Source organism: Trachypithecus francoisi, unplaced genomic scaffold (assembly GCF_009764315.1).
Source record: "Trachypithecus francoisi isolate TF-2019V2 unplaced genomic scaffold, Tfra_2.0 Lachesis_group7, whole genome shotgun sequence".
Lineage (NCBI taxonomy): Eukaryota > Metazoa > Chordata > Mammalia > Primates > Cercopithecidae > Trachypithecus > Trachypithecus francoisi.
In genome coordinates, this window is record NW_022681472.1 from 96,661,780 (window position 1) to 96,678,740 (window position 16,961).

Consider the following 16,961-nt stretch of genomic DNA (forward strand, 5'->3'; position numbering starts at 1 on the left):
CCCATGAGCTGTAGTGGAAGTAGAAGACCATCCGGGACACGATGTCCACCCACGGGAGGATGTGGGCCCGGGCTTTGGCCGCCACCTGGCCGTATGCCAGGAGGATGGTGCTGCTGGACCATTTCCAGTGCAGGTCCTCCGAGTTCTGGCCAAGGGGTGGCAGGCAGGTGAGGAGTGTCAGCACCCCGCCCTACCCTCCTCTGGAGAGCTGTGGAGGTGGTCGCCCAGCTCTAGCAGGGCCCTGAGGGCAGGCGTCTGTCCTGAGGGGTAGTGGGCTTCCATGGCCCTCAGTTGGAAAACAGGGGGACTGGGACTGGCTCTTTGGGGGATGGCTCGGGCCTTGTTAGAGCCACGGTTTGGGCAGGGTGTTAGGGTGGGGTGTGTGCGGGGTGCTCGGCTCTGCTGGTGCTGGCTGGAGTCCAGGCCCCTTGCCTTCCCCTCCTTGTGGTGGCCCCTCCCACACCCACCTCCTCCCCTCCTGCTGAACGGGGCAGTGTCCTGGGAGTCCCCAGAGGCTGGCCTTCATGGAGGGTGGGGGTCCTGCTGTCCCAGCCCCCTGCTGGTCTCTGGGGGCCCCTGAGCCAGTACCTTTGGGGAAGAGCTGTGGAGGCTCCATCTGATGGGCCTGCTCTGGCCAAACTGGTCCAGGACAGCCCAGACATCATCCAGGTGGCGGGTGGCCGCCAGCCCCAAGGTCAGAGCCATGCCCTGTACGTCGGGGTCAGGGTCACTCATCAGGGGATCCCAAAGTCCAGGAACAGACCTGGCTCCTCCCCTAGCAGGAGTGAAAACTGAGGGGGAATGGGACCCCCAGAGGGGGTTGGGGCTCATCCAGGGCCCCAGGGTAGCCAGCACCCACCCCACTCTGTCAGGACCTGTGACCGAGCCCATGCCAGGGGACACACGGCTTATGGGGTCTGGTAGGAGGAGTGAGGGGCGCGGGGGGCAGAGGTGGATCCCTGGAGGCCCATTATCCCTCACTGCTGGCTATGAGCAGGCTGTGCTGGAATGGGAATGAGGAGATGTGTTTACGATGGAGGAGGAGGGCTACGCTGCGGCTGAGATCATGGCTGTAACTGGGGTCAGGGGTTAGCCTGTGATCAGCATCAAGGCTCAACCATAGACCAAGGTCAGAACTTAGTTTGTGACCAGGGTCAGGGGTTGGAGTGAGAACAGGGAGAAGGCTCAAGCTGTGATCAGGATTAGGGCATGGTGTGAGACCAGCCATCAGGCTCAGCCTGTGGTCAGGGTCAGGTGGTGGTGGGGACAGGATGGGGCCTGGGTCCTTACCTCCCTCTGCTTGGGCCACTGGTGGGATGTTTCCAGGAGGGCTTGCAGGTGTCTCCTGACTGGCACCATTTTTTTCAGCTTGAAGGATTAGCCCATAGTAGGTGAACAGGAAGGCCTGTGGGAAGGGCAGCATCTTATCCTGTGCTTGACCCCTCCGATGGCCTGCCACCTCCTCTGAGCAGCTGCCCCTCACCATGCTTGCTTGGCCTCCCCGGGCCCCTGCAGCCACAGCGACACTGGCTGTGGACTGTCCAAGCCTCTGCCTGCGGCTGCAGCAGGTGCAGCTCAAGTCCTGCTGTCCAGGCCCCACCCCTGCCTCAAGTCCACCAACTTCTTGCTAGCGCCCTGGGTGTCCTATGGATAGAGCCCCTGGGGCTGTGTAGGGGGCAGGCAGGGGCTGCTCCTGGAGGCAGGGTGGGGCTCACCTTCTCAGGGGACTGCTCCTGTTGGGTCCGGCTGGGCGTGGTGAGCGTCCACAGCAGCTCCTTGGACCACACATCTATGCTCAGGAATGGGACTGACTTGATGGCCATCTGTCAGCAGAGGGGCATGGGGGGCTGGAGCCATCTCTCCCTCTACCTGAGAGCAGGGCCTGGGATTCTAGCTGCCCCTGCCCACCCTGGCCACCCTGAACCCTGAATCCATCACCCCCTTGTCCCTCCCCTCTTTGGAGTCCCCAGCGCCCAGCTCTCTTCTTCGTTCTATGGCTCTGAGGGACAGGGAACTCATTCCTGAAGATTCTTTCTGCAGAGGGGTTCAAGGTGAGGCTGGAAAACCAGGAGGCTGGAGAGTGGAGTCCTGACTATGTCCCGGGCACCACCCAGGAGTCTCTGACAGACCAGATGATTAGTGAGTGCCAGTGGAAGGTGGCCCCTCTGCGGTGGGTGCCAGGAGGGCAGGGCCTCGTCTGGTAATTCACAGCTGGATCCCCAGCACCTTGCGTGGTACCCGGCACACAGCAGATAGGCCATTAATTTTATAAATCAATGAAGGAGAAATCAGATCAATGAATGAACTGTCCCTTCAAAATACAAGGTCCTGAAAGTTCCGTTCCTACCATCACGTGATTTTATAACGATGACTACAATATTTCTGAATTTCAAGTGTTCCCAGATTCTGTGATTCAACATTTCCAAGATTTTTGATCCAAAGATTCTTTGGGATTGGATGATAACCTTCAAAATTATGATCCCAAACCCAAAAATCTTAAAAGCCAAAATTTGATAAATGTGAAGATAAACATTTTAAAAAGCTAGTTCAGCAACATCACTATAAATTAAGTTGAAAGATGAGGCAAAATTTTGTTTTGATCTTTGTTGCCGCCTATTGCCAAGGGTTAACTTCAGAGATCAACAACCTGCGCTTTATAAATCGGTAAGAAGATGACAAACAAGGCATTGTAAAATGATGAAGGGATACATAAACGATGAACACACTGTAAACTCAACCTCGCTAAGACTTCAGGAATGAAAACTAATGGAACGTTTTGACTAAGACTGGCAAACAGTCAAACACTGACTATCAGCAAGGAAGTGTCCTTTGGTGGGAGGGTGGTTGGATCTGCATTTTTGGAAGGTTTTTTCAATCTCAATTAAAAGGCAATGTCAATATCAAAGTTTAAAATATGGACAATTTCCCCAAGCAACCCCATTTCTAGAAGTTTATCCTGAAGGAATACTAAATATGTGATGCCGTGAGCACGAGGGGACATCTGATGGGGCAGAAGACGTAGGCAGGACCGTTTGCATCCTCCTTGGGGTTGATCCCTCGGTTCCTGGAATGGAAATGCTCCCCCACTTATGGCAGAAGCTGGATGAGCTTGTCTGCCCAGGGTAGACCTCCTCCTGGCCATCTGTAAAGCACTGGGGTGCAGTAGGACCTGCGGGGCTCTCTCACCCGCAAGACAGGTGTCAGCAGAATCTCTATGAAACCTCAGCCCCCCAAGAAGTCCTGAGGTCGTCCCGCAGAAGGTCCTCTTCCCCAGACCTTTACTGTCTTTGTTCACTGTTGCACGTAACAACGCCACAGTTCCTTGTTTAAAATTCAAATTCCCAAGCTCAGAAAATTAAACATTTTTTCCCCCTTAGCTTTGCAGCAACCTCACTGGATAGCAGACACTGAGCCACACTGACGTGATGCAATTTGTGGGACCTGGTGTGACTATCTGCTTCTGTAGCAGGGATCCTAATCTATTTCATTCTGCATCTGCCCAGACCCTGTTAAGGATGTTCTTGGAATATACAGCGTGTATATCATATTCCTTTTTAAAAAATCTAAAATATTCTGAATTTTGAAGCCCATCTCTTCCCAAATTTTTAATTTTTAAAGTGTGAAGTATTTAAAAAATCGAGGTATTTTAACTCACACACAATGAAGTGCACAGATCTTTCCTGTAGAGTTCATGAATCCAGCCCATGTAATTCACATCCTTTCAGGATATAGAGCGTTTGCCATCACTCCAAAAAGCTCTGTCATGCCCCTTCCTGGTTAAGCTCGATCATTACAAAACTGTTCTGATTTCCCTGCAGATTAGTTTGGCCTTTCTAGAATTGCATGTAATTGGAAGCATGCAGTCTGTGATCTTCTGTGTCTGGAACTTTTTCACGCAGCCTGTTTTCGAGATTCATCCATGTCGTTGCATGTACCGCAGGTTCATTCCTCTTTTTCTATTTTTTTTTTTTTTTTTGAGACGGAGTCTCGCTCTGTCACCCAGGCTGGAGTGCAGTGGCGCGATCTCGGCTCACTACAAGCTCCGCTTCCCGGGTTCATGCCATTCTCCTGTCTCAGCCTTCCTGAGTAGCTGGGACTACAGGCGCCCGCCACCGCGCCCGGCTAATTTTTTTGTATTTTTAGTAGAGACGGGGTTTCACCGTGGTCTCGATCTCCTGACCTTGTGATCCGCCCGCCTCGGCCGCCCAAAGTGCTGGGATTACAGGCGTGAGCCACTGCACCCGGCCACCTCTTTTTCTATTTTAATTTTGATTATTTCATTTTCTCTGTTTGGTTCAGGTTTAACTTGATCCTTCTCTAGTTTCCTGAGATGGACACTTAGATGATTGACTTTAGATCTTTTGGGGGAGTGTGCAGAATTCTGCCTGTCTGGGTTGTTTCCCACTTGAGGCTAGAATGAATAAGGCTGCTATGGCCATTTTTGTAGAAGTAATTTTGCGTATGGATGTTTTCACATCCCTTGAGTAAAATACCGAAAAGTGGGATTGCTGAGTCATCTGTTAACTTCAAAAGAAAATGTCAGTTTTTCCGAAGAGGTTGCACCATTTTCCCACCCCGCCCTCAATGTTCTGCTTGCTCCATGTCCTTGACAGTGTCTGTTGTGGTCCTTTCGTCACCTGCATCCCCTTGGCGCAGACGCGGAGGTGGCTCCTTGTGGTTTTAACTGAGTCTTCCCTGAGGACTAACGTTGCTGATCGTTTTTTCACTTCCTTATTGGTCATTGAGATGTCTTCCTTCCTGAGGTGTGTTGTGGCATTTTTGCTCATTTAAAAAATTGACCTCTTTGTCTTTTGCTTACTGAGTTATAGAAGTTCTTTATTTATTCTGGATATAGTCTCTTTTCAGATACACAGATTGTGAATAGTTTCTCCGTGTCTGTGGCTTGCCTTTTCATTTTCTTAGTGATATCAGTTGATGAAACATTTTAATTTTGATGAAATCTACCATCATTTTTTTTCTCTTTATGATGATTACTTTCTGAGCCTTAAGAAACATCTAGCTGCCCTAAAGCTGGCAAGATTTTCTCCCGTTTTCTTTTAGACACTTTTGAGTTTTACCTTTTACATTTTAGGCCTTGGCTCCATCTCTAATTAATATTTGTGAATGGTTTGAACTAGGCACTAAAGTTCACTTTTTTGCTTACATATATGAAATTGCTTCAGAACTATTTTTTCAAGACTTTCCCCTTTGAACTGCTTTGACACCTTTTTTTAAAAAATAAAACAACTGTTTACATATGGTTTGATACTGGATTTTCTATTCTTTTCAATTGATTTATTTGTTTAACCTATGCCGATGCCTCATTTCTTGTTTGCTGTAGCCCTACAGTAAGTCTTGAAATCAAGTAGCAGATTTCTTGCAATTTTATTCTTTTTCATAATTGTTTTGGCTATTCTAGGTTCTTTAAAATTTCTTTACAAAAATTTATTCTATAGCTTATATTTAATACTATAACACAATTTTCTGAGACTGATTGGCATTGCATTCAATCTACAAATCAATTTTGAGAGAATTGACATCTTACTATTATTGAGTAATTTTGTCCACAAACACCATATGTCTCCATTTTTAAGGGTTGTTTTAATTTCTTTTTGCAATGCTTTGTAACAATATTGCATACATTTTGTTGCATTTATCTTTGAGTCTTTTATATCTTTAATGCTGCTGAAAATGTCATTTTTTAGAAAAATTTTATTTTCTGTTTGTCACCAATATATAGAAGTTCAATTGATTTTTGTATGTTGATCTTGTATCCTGAGATCTTGCTAAATCCAAGTATTAGTAATTATTAGTCCTAGTATTTTAAATATGATTCTGTAAGATTTTCTAGGTAAATAGTCACATTGTCTACAAACTAGATAGTTTTACTTTTTCAATTGCAATCTCTATGTCTTTTTTCCCTTCTCCTTTTTCTTACCTTATTGCATTGGCTGGTAACTTCAGTGTAATGTTGAGTGGAAGTGGAGAGAAAGGACACCTTTGCTTTATTCCTGATCTTAGTGGGAAAGTGTTTGGTCTTTGATCATTAAGTGTGTTAACTGTAGCTTTCGATGTCCATTGTCAATTGAGGTAGTTTCTTTCTACTCCTAGTTTGTTGAGAGCTTTTATCATGAACAGATATTGAATTCTGTCAGATGCTTTTTCCACTTATTTTTTATAAATATGATCAAACTTTTTCTACTTTATTCTGTTAATGTGTTGAATTGCACTTATTGCTTTTCAAATGTTAAATTGGCCTTGTGTTCCTGGGATAAACCCTCCTGATCATGGTGTATTATCCTTTTATTCAATTTGTTAATATTTTGTTAAGATTTTTGAGTCTATTTTCAGGCAGGCATGGTGGCTCTCTTGTAATCCCAGCACTTTGGGAGGCCAAGGTGGGCAGATCATGAGGTCAAGAGATTGAGATCATCCTGGCCAACATAGCGAAACCCCATTTCTACTAAAAAAAAAAATACAAAAATTAGTTGGGCGTGGTGGTGTGTGCCTGTAGTCCTAGCTACTTGGGAGGCTGAGGCAGGGGAATCGCTTGAACCCAGGAGGCGGAGGTTGCAGTGAGCTGAGATTGTTGCACTGCAGCCTGGCACATGCCTCCAGCAACAGAGCAAGACTGTCTCAAAAAAACAAAACAAAACAAAAAAAAAACAAACAAAAAAAGATTTTTGAGTCTATTTTCATAAAATATATTGGTCTTTAGTTTTCTTTCTTTTTTTGTAATGTCTTTGGGTTGTGTAGCCCTCATAAGATGATTCAGGAAGTTATTCCTTCCTCTTCTATTCTCTTGAAAAAATTTGTGTAGAATTAGTACTATTTCTTTTCTAACTTTTTGATAGAATTCACAGTGAAGTGTCTGGGCGTGAAGTTTTCTTAGTGAGAATGTTTTAAATTATGATTTCAATTTCTTTAATAGATATAGGACTATTCATTTTTTGTTTCTTCTCATTTCAGCTTGGTAACGTGTTTTTTAGACAATTTGTCTAGTCAACCTACATTATCTAATTTATTGAATATTTCATTATAATTTTTAAAGTCTGAAGGATTTGTAGTGTTGTTCCTTATTCCTTTCTGAAATTGGTATTTTGTGTTTTCTCTCTTTTTGATCAGTCTAATGAGGGGTTTATCAATTTATTTATTTATTTGTCATTTTTAAAATAGAGATTGGTCTTGCTCTGTTGCCCAGGCTGGAGTGCGGTGGTTTGATCCTAGCTCACTGCAGCCTTGAACTCCTGGGCTCAAGCGATCCTTCTGCCTTTAACCTCATGAGTAGCTGGACTACAGGTGTAAGCTACTCTGCCTGGATAACTTTTAGAAGTTTTTTTTTTTTTTAAATCTCATATTTAACCCCAATATAAGTTTTTTAGAGACAGGGTCTTACTACGTTGTTCAGGTTGGTCTTGAGCTCCTGCCCTCAAGCAGTCCCTCTGCCTCAGCCTCCAGAGTAGCTGGCGTTACAGGCGTAAGCCATGGCATCTGGCTCAATGTATTGATCTTTTTGTTCCAGTCATTCTCTGTTGTTTGTCTCTTTTTGTTTCTTTGATTTCTGCCCTAGCTTTTGTTATCCCTTCCTTCTACTTACTCTGAGTTTATTATCTGCTCACTTTTTGGCTAGCTTCTTAAAATGGGGGCTTAGATAATTGATTTTATACCTTTCTTCTTTTCTAATATAGGCATTAAAATATAAATTTCTTTCTAAGTATTGCTTTTTATCACATCCCACTGATTTTCATATGTTGTGTTTCATTATCATTCGGTTCAAAATAGTTTCTAACTTTCTTTATGATTTCTTCTTTGACTGATGGGTTATTTAGAAATGTGTTGTTTAATATCCAAGGATTTGAAGTTTCTCCAGATATATTTCATATTGAACTCTAATTTGTATTTTGGTCAGAGAAATGTACTCTGATTTCAGCAGTTTTAAATTTGTTGGAATTTGATATATGGCTCGGCATATGGTCTATCGTGGTGATTTTTAAAAAAATTTAATATTTTTAATTTTTGTAGGTATATAGTACGTATATAAATTTGTGGGGTATATGGGATATTTTACTACAGGCATGCAATGTGCAATAATCATATCAGGGTAAATAAGGTATCCGTCACCTCAAGCGTTTATCCTTTGTGTTACAAACAATCCAATTATACTCTTTTATTTTATTTTATTGTTATTTTTTAAGATGGGGTCTCACTCTGTTGCCCAGGCTAGAGTGCAATGGCACGATCTTGGCTCATTGCAACCTCCACCTCCTGGGTCAAGCTGTTCTCTGCCTCAGCTTCTTGAGTAGCTGGGACTACAGGTGCATGTCACCACACCTGGCTAATTTTTGTATTTTTTAGTAGAGATGGAGTTTCCTCATGTTGGACAGGCTGGCCTTGAACTCCTGATCTCAGGTGATCCGCCGGCCTCAGTCTCCCAAAGTGCTGGGATTACAGGCATGAGCCACTGTGCTCGGCCCTCTTTTAGTTACTTTATTTTAAGGTGGAGTCTCGCTCTGTTGCCCAGGCTGAAGTGCAGTGGCATGATCTTGACTCATTGTAACCTCTGCTTCCCGGTTTCAAGTGATTCTCCCACATCAGCCTCCCAAGTAGCTGGGATTACAGGCGTGTCCCAGAACCCTGGACTAGTTTTTGTATTTTTAGTAGAGATTGGGTTTCGCCATATTGGCCAGGCTGGTCTCGAACTCCTGACCTCAAGTGATCTGCTCATCTCGGCCTCCCAAAGTGCTGGGATTACAGGGGTGAGCCACCACACCCAGCCTCTTTCAGTTATTTTAAAATCTACAATTAAATAATGGACTATAGTCACCCTTTTGTGCTAGCAAATAGTAAATCTTATTCATTCTTCCTCTTTTTTGTACCCATGAACCATCCCCACTTCCCCCCACATCCCCTGGCGAATATTTTGTTTGCACTTTATTAGATGAATTTGGTTAATGTATTGTTCAAGTTTTCTCTATCCTCGGTAATTTTTTGTCTTCTTGTTCTATTAATTGCTTGTGTTGCTGCTGGTGCTACTTCTACTGGATACCGCTCCATTCCAAGTATTCTCCTGCCACCACCGCTGCTGCTCCTATCACTACCACTACAACTCTTACCATAGAACAATAATGACATTAGCAAGGGCTTCCTGTGTCACTGGCACGGTGCCCGACACTTTACACGGATTACCTCGTATACTCGTCTTACCCACCATTTGAGTGAAGTGCTTGGATTCCCATTTGACAGATGAGGAAACTAAGGTACTGAGAGGTGAAGCGGGTCCCCCCAGGTCACAGACTGGTGATTGGTTGAATATGGACTTGGATCCAGGAGGCAGGAGTCTCGTGTCCCTTCCCTCAGTCATGTCAGCCCCTCACTCACTAGGGTGTGTGTTCAGGGATGGGCCTGCACAGACTCTGTTTCTTGGCTGGGGCTCCCTCCGTCCACCCCAACCTGCTTCCTTCCTTTCAGGTCCACAGCTCTGGCCCAGGGTGTTGGGTATGTGCTCTGAGCCAGGCATGTGGAGACCGAGGTTTGAATCCTGATGCCTCAGTGACTGGCCCTGTGACTGTGGTCCCCTCCCCAATCCCAGTGCCGCAGTTATCAGCCCTGTGACTGCAGTCCCCTCCCCAGTCCCAGTGCCGCAGTGACCGGCCCTGTGACTGCGGTCCCCTCCCCGGTCCCAGTGCCGCAGTTATCGGCCCTGTGACTGCGGTCCCCTCCCCGGTCCCAGTGCCGCAGTGACCGGCCCTGTGACTGCGGTCCCCTCCCCGGTCCCAGTGCCGCAGTGACCGGCCCTGTGACTGCGGTCCCCTCCCCGGTCCCAGTGCCGCAGTGACCGGCCTGTGACTGCGGTCCCCTCCCCGGTCCCAGTGCCGCAGTGACCGGCCCTGTGACTGCGGTCCCCTCCCCGGTCCCAGTGCCGCAGTGACCGGCCCTGTGACTGCGGTCCCCTCCCCGGTCCCAGTGCCGCAGTGACCGGCCCTGTGACTGCGGTCCCCTCCCCGGTCCCAGTGCCGCAGTGACCGGCCCTGTGACTGCGGTCCCCTCCCCGGTCCCAGTGCCGCAGTGACCGGCCCTGTGACTGCGGTCCCCTCGCTTTTCCAGACTTGTGTGCTCATCTGCAGGGTAAAGGTCCTCCCTCCCTACCTCCCTGCTTCCTCTTGTTCCCCCATCTTCCTCCCTCCTCTTCCATCCCCTCTTCTTGCCTTTCCCTCCTTCTTTTTCCCTCCCTCTCATTCCTCCCTCCTTCCTCCCCCACATGCCCTCCTTCCTCCCATCTTCCCTGTCTCCCTACTACCCTCTCTTCCTCCCTTCCCTGCCTTTCTCTCTCCCTTTGCCTTCCCTTCCTCCTCCCTCCTTCCACCTACCCCTCCTCCCAGGCACCCGTCCTGCTGCCTCTCCCCTGTTGCCCCACAGAAGGCCTGGTGACTGGGAGCTGGGCTGCCTCCTTACCTGGATTAGTTGCTCTTCCCAGCAGGCCTTGTCTTCCTGGCTGAAGAGCTCCTCTGTGGGAGGAGGGATGGATCATAGGACCCTGTCTAACAACTGTCTCCTCCCGCCTTTAGTGCTGGCCCGGGCTGATGCTGCTGGCCTCTGCCCACCCTAGCTCTGTGGGGCGTGGCAGCTGGAGGGACGTGAGCCAGGCTTGGCTCTGGGTTCAGAGAGCTGGGGTGGGCTTGCAGCCCTGCTGCCCTTACTGTGTGTCCTTAGGCGGCTGCGTTCCCTCTCTGGGCCTCGGGCTCACTCATGGTGAATGGAGGGGCACTACCAAGCATGGCCCCTCAAGAGTGGGAAAATAAGTCTCTGGGAGGGAGGCATTGTGAGAGTGGAGAGCTTTTCAGGAACTTTGGAACTTACCCCAGAGGGAGAGGCTGCTTTGGGGAGGGATCTGGTGGCCTCAGCAGTACCCCCAGGGTGCAGAGGGACCTCTACCCAGCCTGCTAATCCTGGCGTGGGGGGTGTAGGGCCAAGCCAAGCAGGGTCCTGCTTCACCCCAGGTATTAGGGTCCAAACACCCCGGCTGGGCCTGGGCCTCCCTGCAGGTCACAGGCCCTGCCACACCCCAACCCCACCCCTCACTGTGGCTGCCGACCAACTCTTTCTGAAAGCCCTTGGCAGAGGGAGCGTCCCTCCTCACCTTCCTACGCATCCCTCTAGATGTGGCCTATACTGGCTGCCTCCTCCAGGAAGCCTTCTTTGATGGCCCCAGGGCAGCTGGTCCCTCTCCTCTCTGGGCTCTCCCAGCTGCCCTCAAGGCAGCCCTGCATCTCCCAGTGGGAAGCGTAGCAGCATATGGTTGTGAATGAATGAGTGAATGAATGAAGGCTGGCCCTTGCCTCTGTGTGGCTGGGAGCCTGGCATTAGGTAGGTGCTCAGTCAGTGTTCTCTGTTTTGTGTCAGCAGCTCCCTGAACATCCTTCCTCTGGGGTCCTCAGAGGCCACACTGTCCGGGCGAGCCCTTCCCACAGCTTGGAGGCAGCGGCTATGGTGGACGCAAGGCCCAGACACTACAGGCTATGACAGGCTGGGAGTGGCCGTGGCCGGCCATGCTGCCTCTCTGAGCTCCATCTCTTCATCTGCCCGGGGAGGAGGGCCCATCTGCCTTTTGTGACCAAGGGAGGAGACAGATGCAGCAGCTGGCGGTGGAGTTGCTCGGCCATGTGCCAGCCTCACACCTGTCCTGGGCCACCTCTCGGGACCTCCTCTGTCATCCTGGCTCTGCCCAGGTCCAGCTGTTGCAATACTGACAGCAGGAGTGGGTGAGCCATCAGAGGGGCTGACACGGCTGGGCCTGCTGTTGCTCTTTCCAGGGAGGTCTTGAGCATGGCCTGGGCCCTCTGAGGGCTGGTGGGCAATGGGGGTCCTCGGGGCAGCAGCCTGTTGCTGCCAGGCACTAAGCTACCTCGCGGTGCACAAGTGACCTGCGGCCCCTGTGCCCTGCCCATGTGGGGTCTCAAAGCCACCTCTTGAATCACTCTCCATGACCCACCCTACCCTGTCCGCAACCGCACGCCCCACATACCACTGGAGGACAGGACGCCCATCACGTAGAGGAGGCTGCGGTGTGGGAAGATGCCCGTCAGGAACTCCGTCTCCAGATGCTGTGCCACCGCCTGCCACGAGTGCCTGCAGATGGCCACCAGCACGTTGCTGGCCGCGTCCTGGTATATGTCTTCCAGCTCCTGGGGTGGGGTGGGAGCAGGCAGGGCGGGAGGTAGAGTAAGAGCGGTTTGTTCTGAGACCTCGCTTCTTCACATGCCAGGGCTGGTTTGAGGGAGAAGGACAGCTGCCACAATCCATGTTTCTTTTTCTTTTTCTTTTTTTTTTTGAGAAGGAGTCTTGCTCTGTTGCCCAGGCTGGAGTGCAGTGGCCGGATCACGGCTCACTGCAAGTTCCACCTCCTGGGTTTACGCCATTCTCCTGGCTCAGCCTCCTGAGTAGCTGGGACTACAGGCGCCCGCCACATCGCCCGGCTAGTTTTTTGTATTTTTAGTAGAGACGGGGTTTCACCGTGTTAGCCAGGATGGTCTCGATCTCCTGACCTCGTGATCCGCCCGTCTCGGCCTCCCAAAGTGCTGGGATGACAGGCTTGAGCCACTGCGCCTGGCCACACAGCCCATGTTTCTTTTAGTAGAAAACTGAGGCTGAGGGAGCCTGAGGCCTTCCTGGTCTGCGTCCATTTCCAGAACACCTCCTCCTCTTCCTCCCTGCCCCTGCGCCCTTGCTCACGCTGTGTGCCTGCCTGCACCTCCACTCCCACTTAGAGCCCGCTGCATGGCCTGGGTTCAGGGCACTCATCCTGAAACCTCCAGCCCACATCACCTCTCCTCCTGAGCTCCTGGCGGCTCAGGACGTCACATCCTTTAATTCTTTCATCATGAATTCAGAACCAGAGGCTATGTTCCTGTCCAGGAGAGCCAGGGAGTCAGCTGCTCAAGGGCAGAACAATGCTGACTGGGTCCCTGGCTTCCCTGACCCGGGCCAAGCCCCCACTGTCCAGTGGAGGGGCATCTTCAGCAGGAAGGAACCACATGGGTCCCAGAGTCCGGCTCTGTGTGGTCATGCCTGGGACCTTTCTCCCTTTACATCTTGCTGCAATTTTGACATCTACTCTTTTCTCTGTCTTCATAGGAGCCGTAAGGCAGCTTCTGTGGCTCTGAGGCAGGTGAAGAGGAGGCCTGCCTGCACTTGGGGGCGTCTGAAAGTGGGGGTGTCTGAGCCCCGCCATGCAGCTTGAATCACCGCACGAAATGGATATATCATTTATAGATCATGCTAAGTATGGTTATGGGGGCTTCTTGTGAAGATGGTGATTGAATCTGATTTTGCTCTTTCTAAAAACCTACCTCAGTTAACACTACCTTTAGGAGATTTTTTTAAAAGGGATAATAGTAACCACACTGTGGAAGCAGGAAGCAGGTAGGTGAGGGGACTGAAGACCATGTATAGGCTAGTAGAGCAGAGGCCAAGGCCAGCTCACCCACACGGCACCATCCTCCACTATTTGAAGTTGGGGGGTCTCTTGTCTCCCAACCTCTGGAACTGGAGTGGCAGTGGAGGGGGCTGAAACTAAAGGTGACATAGTTTTAGAAGTAGTTGAGTCCGTCTATGTACCTCCCGCACTCTGCACACACGGGGGGAGCCGGCCCTCTCCCACCCCAGCAAGAGTCTGGGGTCTCAGTCTCTGGAGGGGGCAGATGAGTGTCTCTGTCCAGGGGTTGCCAGGCCCGTAAGTTCCAGGAATAGTCACTTCCCAGGCCAGGCCTGGCATGACTGCCGTGGGATGGGACCCTGATCTCTAGGCAGGGCCCCTGGGTGAGCGTCTCCCTGGGAATCCTCAGAGCACAGAAGGGAAGACAGAGAGACACTGATGTAACTGGGTGAGGGTGGCAGCAGTGGGCTCACCTGGTCACTCTGCGGTGGAACCAAGGGCTCAGGTAGCCAGATGGAAAGGATACGTGCCCACAAAGCTTGGTGGCTAATTCTGGACCCAGAGCAAGTTCCACTCCTGCGGAATGGGCAGGGCAAAGACTACACGAGCCCGAGCTCCGCAGCAGGCAGCAGGTGGCATGTGAAGGATCACGGTTCAGAGTGACCCTGGATCCTCAACAGCCATGAGGGCCAGAGGACAATGGACAGCGGTTGCCAACCCACAGTCCAGTTCATGAAATCAAATCCAGAGATTTCTGGAAATGCACAGGCTCAGAATCTTACTTCCCTAAAGCCCTTGCCCAAGAAGCCGCCTCCAAGTAGCCTAAGTCTGTGTCTGGTTTAAGAGAGTAAATCGGGAAAGGGGAGACAGGGTGTAGGAAACACAGCCCCCCGCCGGGGCAGGGCATCAGGAGTGTGGGGACAGGCTGGTCCCTGCTGACCCCAGGCTCCATGCTGGGCTGGAAGATTGCCTGAGTTTGGCTGGTCCTGACCTAGGTGACAGTGCCTGATGCCCCTCTGTGTGCCAGGTGGTGGGTAGGACCTGCAGAAGTGTCCACTTACTCTGGGGGCTGGCGTGGGGCTGTGGTGTGTTTAGAAGCAGAAATGTAGACCAGTCCTGGCCTCGTTCATGCCAGACTCCGTGCGGGGGCCCCTCCTCATGAAGCCCCAGGAGGGTCTTGCCCACCCTCAGAGAGGCTGAGGCCAGACCACAGCCCTGAGAGTGTCCCGAAGCCCTTGCCTCCCTGGGGGCACTGCTCCCCAACCCCAGCTCCCTGGGATCATTGATCTGTAAACTGCAGAGATGCCTGATAGACTTGGCAACGGTGAGTGTGACAAACACGCTTAGGATTCCAAAAGAAAAAGAAATGGGGTGGAAAAAAGGACTAAGTGGACATGGCCCTTGCTCCCCGTTTTTCTGTCTCTCACACCTAAGGTGGCCTCATTCACTTCTCTGGGGGAGCACACGGGCATGTCCCACCTGCCGCCCACCAGCTGGGCTGTGACTGCAGGCCAGTCCCTAAGCCTCTCCATGGGTAAATGGGGCCACAGACCCCTGTGTGGAGGGTGCATTGGCCGCGCTTGTAGGCCCTGCGCTGGCTGTTTGATGTCTGTTATTCCTAATAACCTCTCCTTGAGTTTGCTGAATCGTAGGGCCAGGTGAGCAGCTGAAGCTGCTTACATCTTTTGGGGAGCATGGAAGTCCCATTACGGTGCCCCCGACCTGCCAGTGTCCCTGTAGCTCCTAGGGGACGTCTCTACTTCGTTACTTCCTGCCACCATGGCCCTGAAGGCATGTTCAGATGGTCCCTCATCTGCTTCCTGACCCTGCGTGGGATAGGCCTGTGTGGCCCTGTGGGGTGTACTGTGCTGTGCCTCTCGCTTTGGGAGGAGCTTTGAGTATTAAAGAACTTTCAGTGGCCTTTGCCTCCTGCACGATCACATGAACTAAGACTCGGCAGCACACGGAGGGTAAATGGTGTCTACTCCTGCATCGTGGGGCACCCTGGTGTGTGTGTGTATTAAGGTGTCCCCTGGGGCCGCTCTGGCCTAGTCAGTCTAAGCCACCTTGGAGTGGAGACTTGGCGGCCGGGGCCGGCTCTCGGACTGCAAGCTGTGGGTGGGGTGGGGTGGGTGGGGGTCCAGGTCCAGACCCCCAAGTCTCCATCAAGCAGAACCCAGGAGGTAGAGGCCAAGGGCAGAGTTACAGCCTGCAGCCTGGGTTAGACTTGCAGCAGGACTTCCAGAAGCTGGGCTGCAGGCAGCTGCCATGCAATGGTGAGGAAGGTGGTGCAGAGGGGAACCATAGCCTGCTGCAGGGAGAGACCTCCTTGGGGGAGAGGGCCCCCCCCCGACTTATGGGCCCCTTGGCCTCAGACAAACAGTGCTCTCTTGAGCCTCACCTTCCTGACATGGGAAAGTGAGATGGAAAAGTGTGATTGTCCCGCTGAAGGGCTGGGGGTGAGAACGCGAGTCACTGGATGGAAATGGCTTCACAAGGCTGGGCACGCCTAGCATCACTCGGGTCCCTGGGGCAGCCGCTGGCATTCCCAGAACTCGTCGGGGGTTGGCCCACTTGCTGGGGGAGGGGAGGCCCACCGTGGCCTTGGTCATGTTCTCCAGGGCGAGCTGCATGAAGGTTTTCTCCCAGGTCTCCTCCAGGACGTCACTGGCCCCGATGACCATCTCCAGGGTCTGGAACAGCCGGAACTTGTGCCTGCTGGAGATCTGCGGATGGCAGAGCAATGGTGGCTTGGGGACAGAACAGGTCAGATTGTGTGGGAGATGTGGGCAGGGGCGTGGACAGGGAGGGGTGTGAGAGGAGCCATTTATTTCTGCCACTTCATGGTTCTATGACTCCAGGCAAATCCCTTGGCCTCCCTATGCCTTAGTTTCTCCACCTGTGAGGGTCAGGATCACCATCTCATGAGCGCATTCCGAGGCTGGTCAATGCATGCAGGTCCAGTGTTTCTCCCTCCCCACTCGGCCCATTTGACATGTAAGGAAATTGAGACTTGCCCCAAGTCATGTAGCTGTTCTAGGCAGGATCCAGGGTTTGAGCCCACCTTGGGGTCCCACCCTCCCGCTCTGCCCCCTGTGCCTGCCCCAGTGGCCCAAGCTGTCCCCACCTCCGGGTTGTCTATGAAGTAGTCGTGGATGGTTTCCATCACCAGCTTGGGGGAGCCATGAGCCATGTTCTTGATCTTCTTGATGATGTACTTCAAGTGGAAGAGGTCAGCACTGTTCATGTCCTGCAGCATCTTGAGGCAGATGGCTAAGGTTGGCAAGAAGGCACGTGTGAGCAGGCTGTGGGTAGCTCACACTGTGGCAGCCAGGCTGGGTGGGCAGGAGGTGGGTCTGGGGATGGAAGGAGTACTCTGAAAATGAGAACTGGGGAATGGATGCATAAGAAGTCCAGGACCTCCTGACTGTCCAAATGGACTTTCTGGGGTTCAACATAGGTAAGGAGCAGGAGTGCAGGTGTGTGAGCATGTCCTCGCTCACGATTCATATTCCCATCTGCCCATCAT

General features: G+C 51.1%; 1 protein-coding gene across 1 annotated transcript in view; it reads right to left on the reverse strand.

Moving 5' to 3' along the window:
• LOC117079088 (maestro heat-like repeat family member 5) overlaps window positions 1-16,961 on the reverse strand; it is a 71,150-nt gene that overhangs the window by 43,026 nt on the left and 11,163 nt on the right. The window contains 9 exon segments of the mRNA XM_033202703.1: window positions 2-145; window positions 589-708; window positions 1,291-1,351; window positions 1,353-1,405; window positions 1,716-1,823; window positions 10,453-10,505; window positions 12,023-12,182; window positions 16,030-16,158; window positions 16,560-16,705. Coding sequence (XP_033058594.1) covers window positions 2-145; window positions 589-708; window positions 1,291-1,351; window positions 1,353-1,405; window positions 1,716-1,823; window positions 10,453-10,505; window positions 12,023-12,182; window positions 16,030-16,158; window positions 16,560-16,705 — 974 coding nt within the window.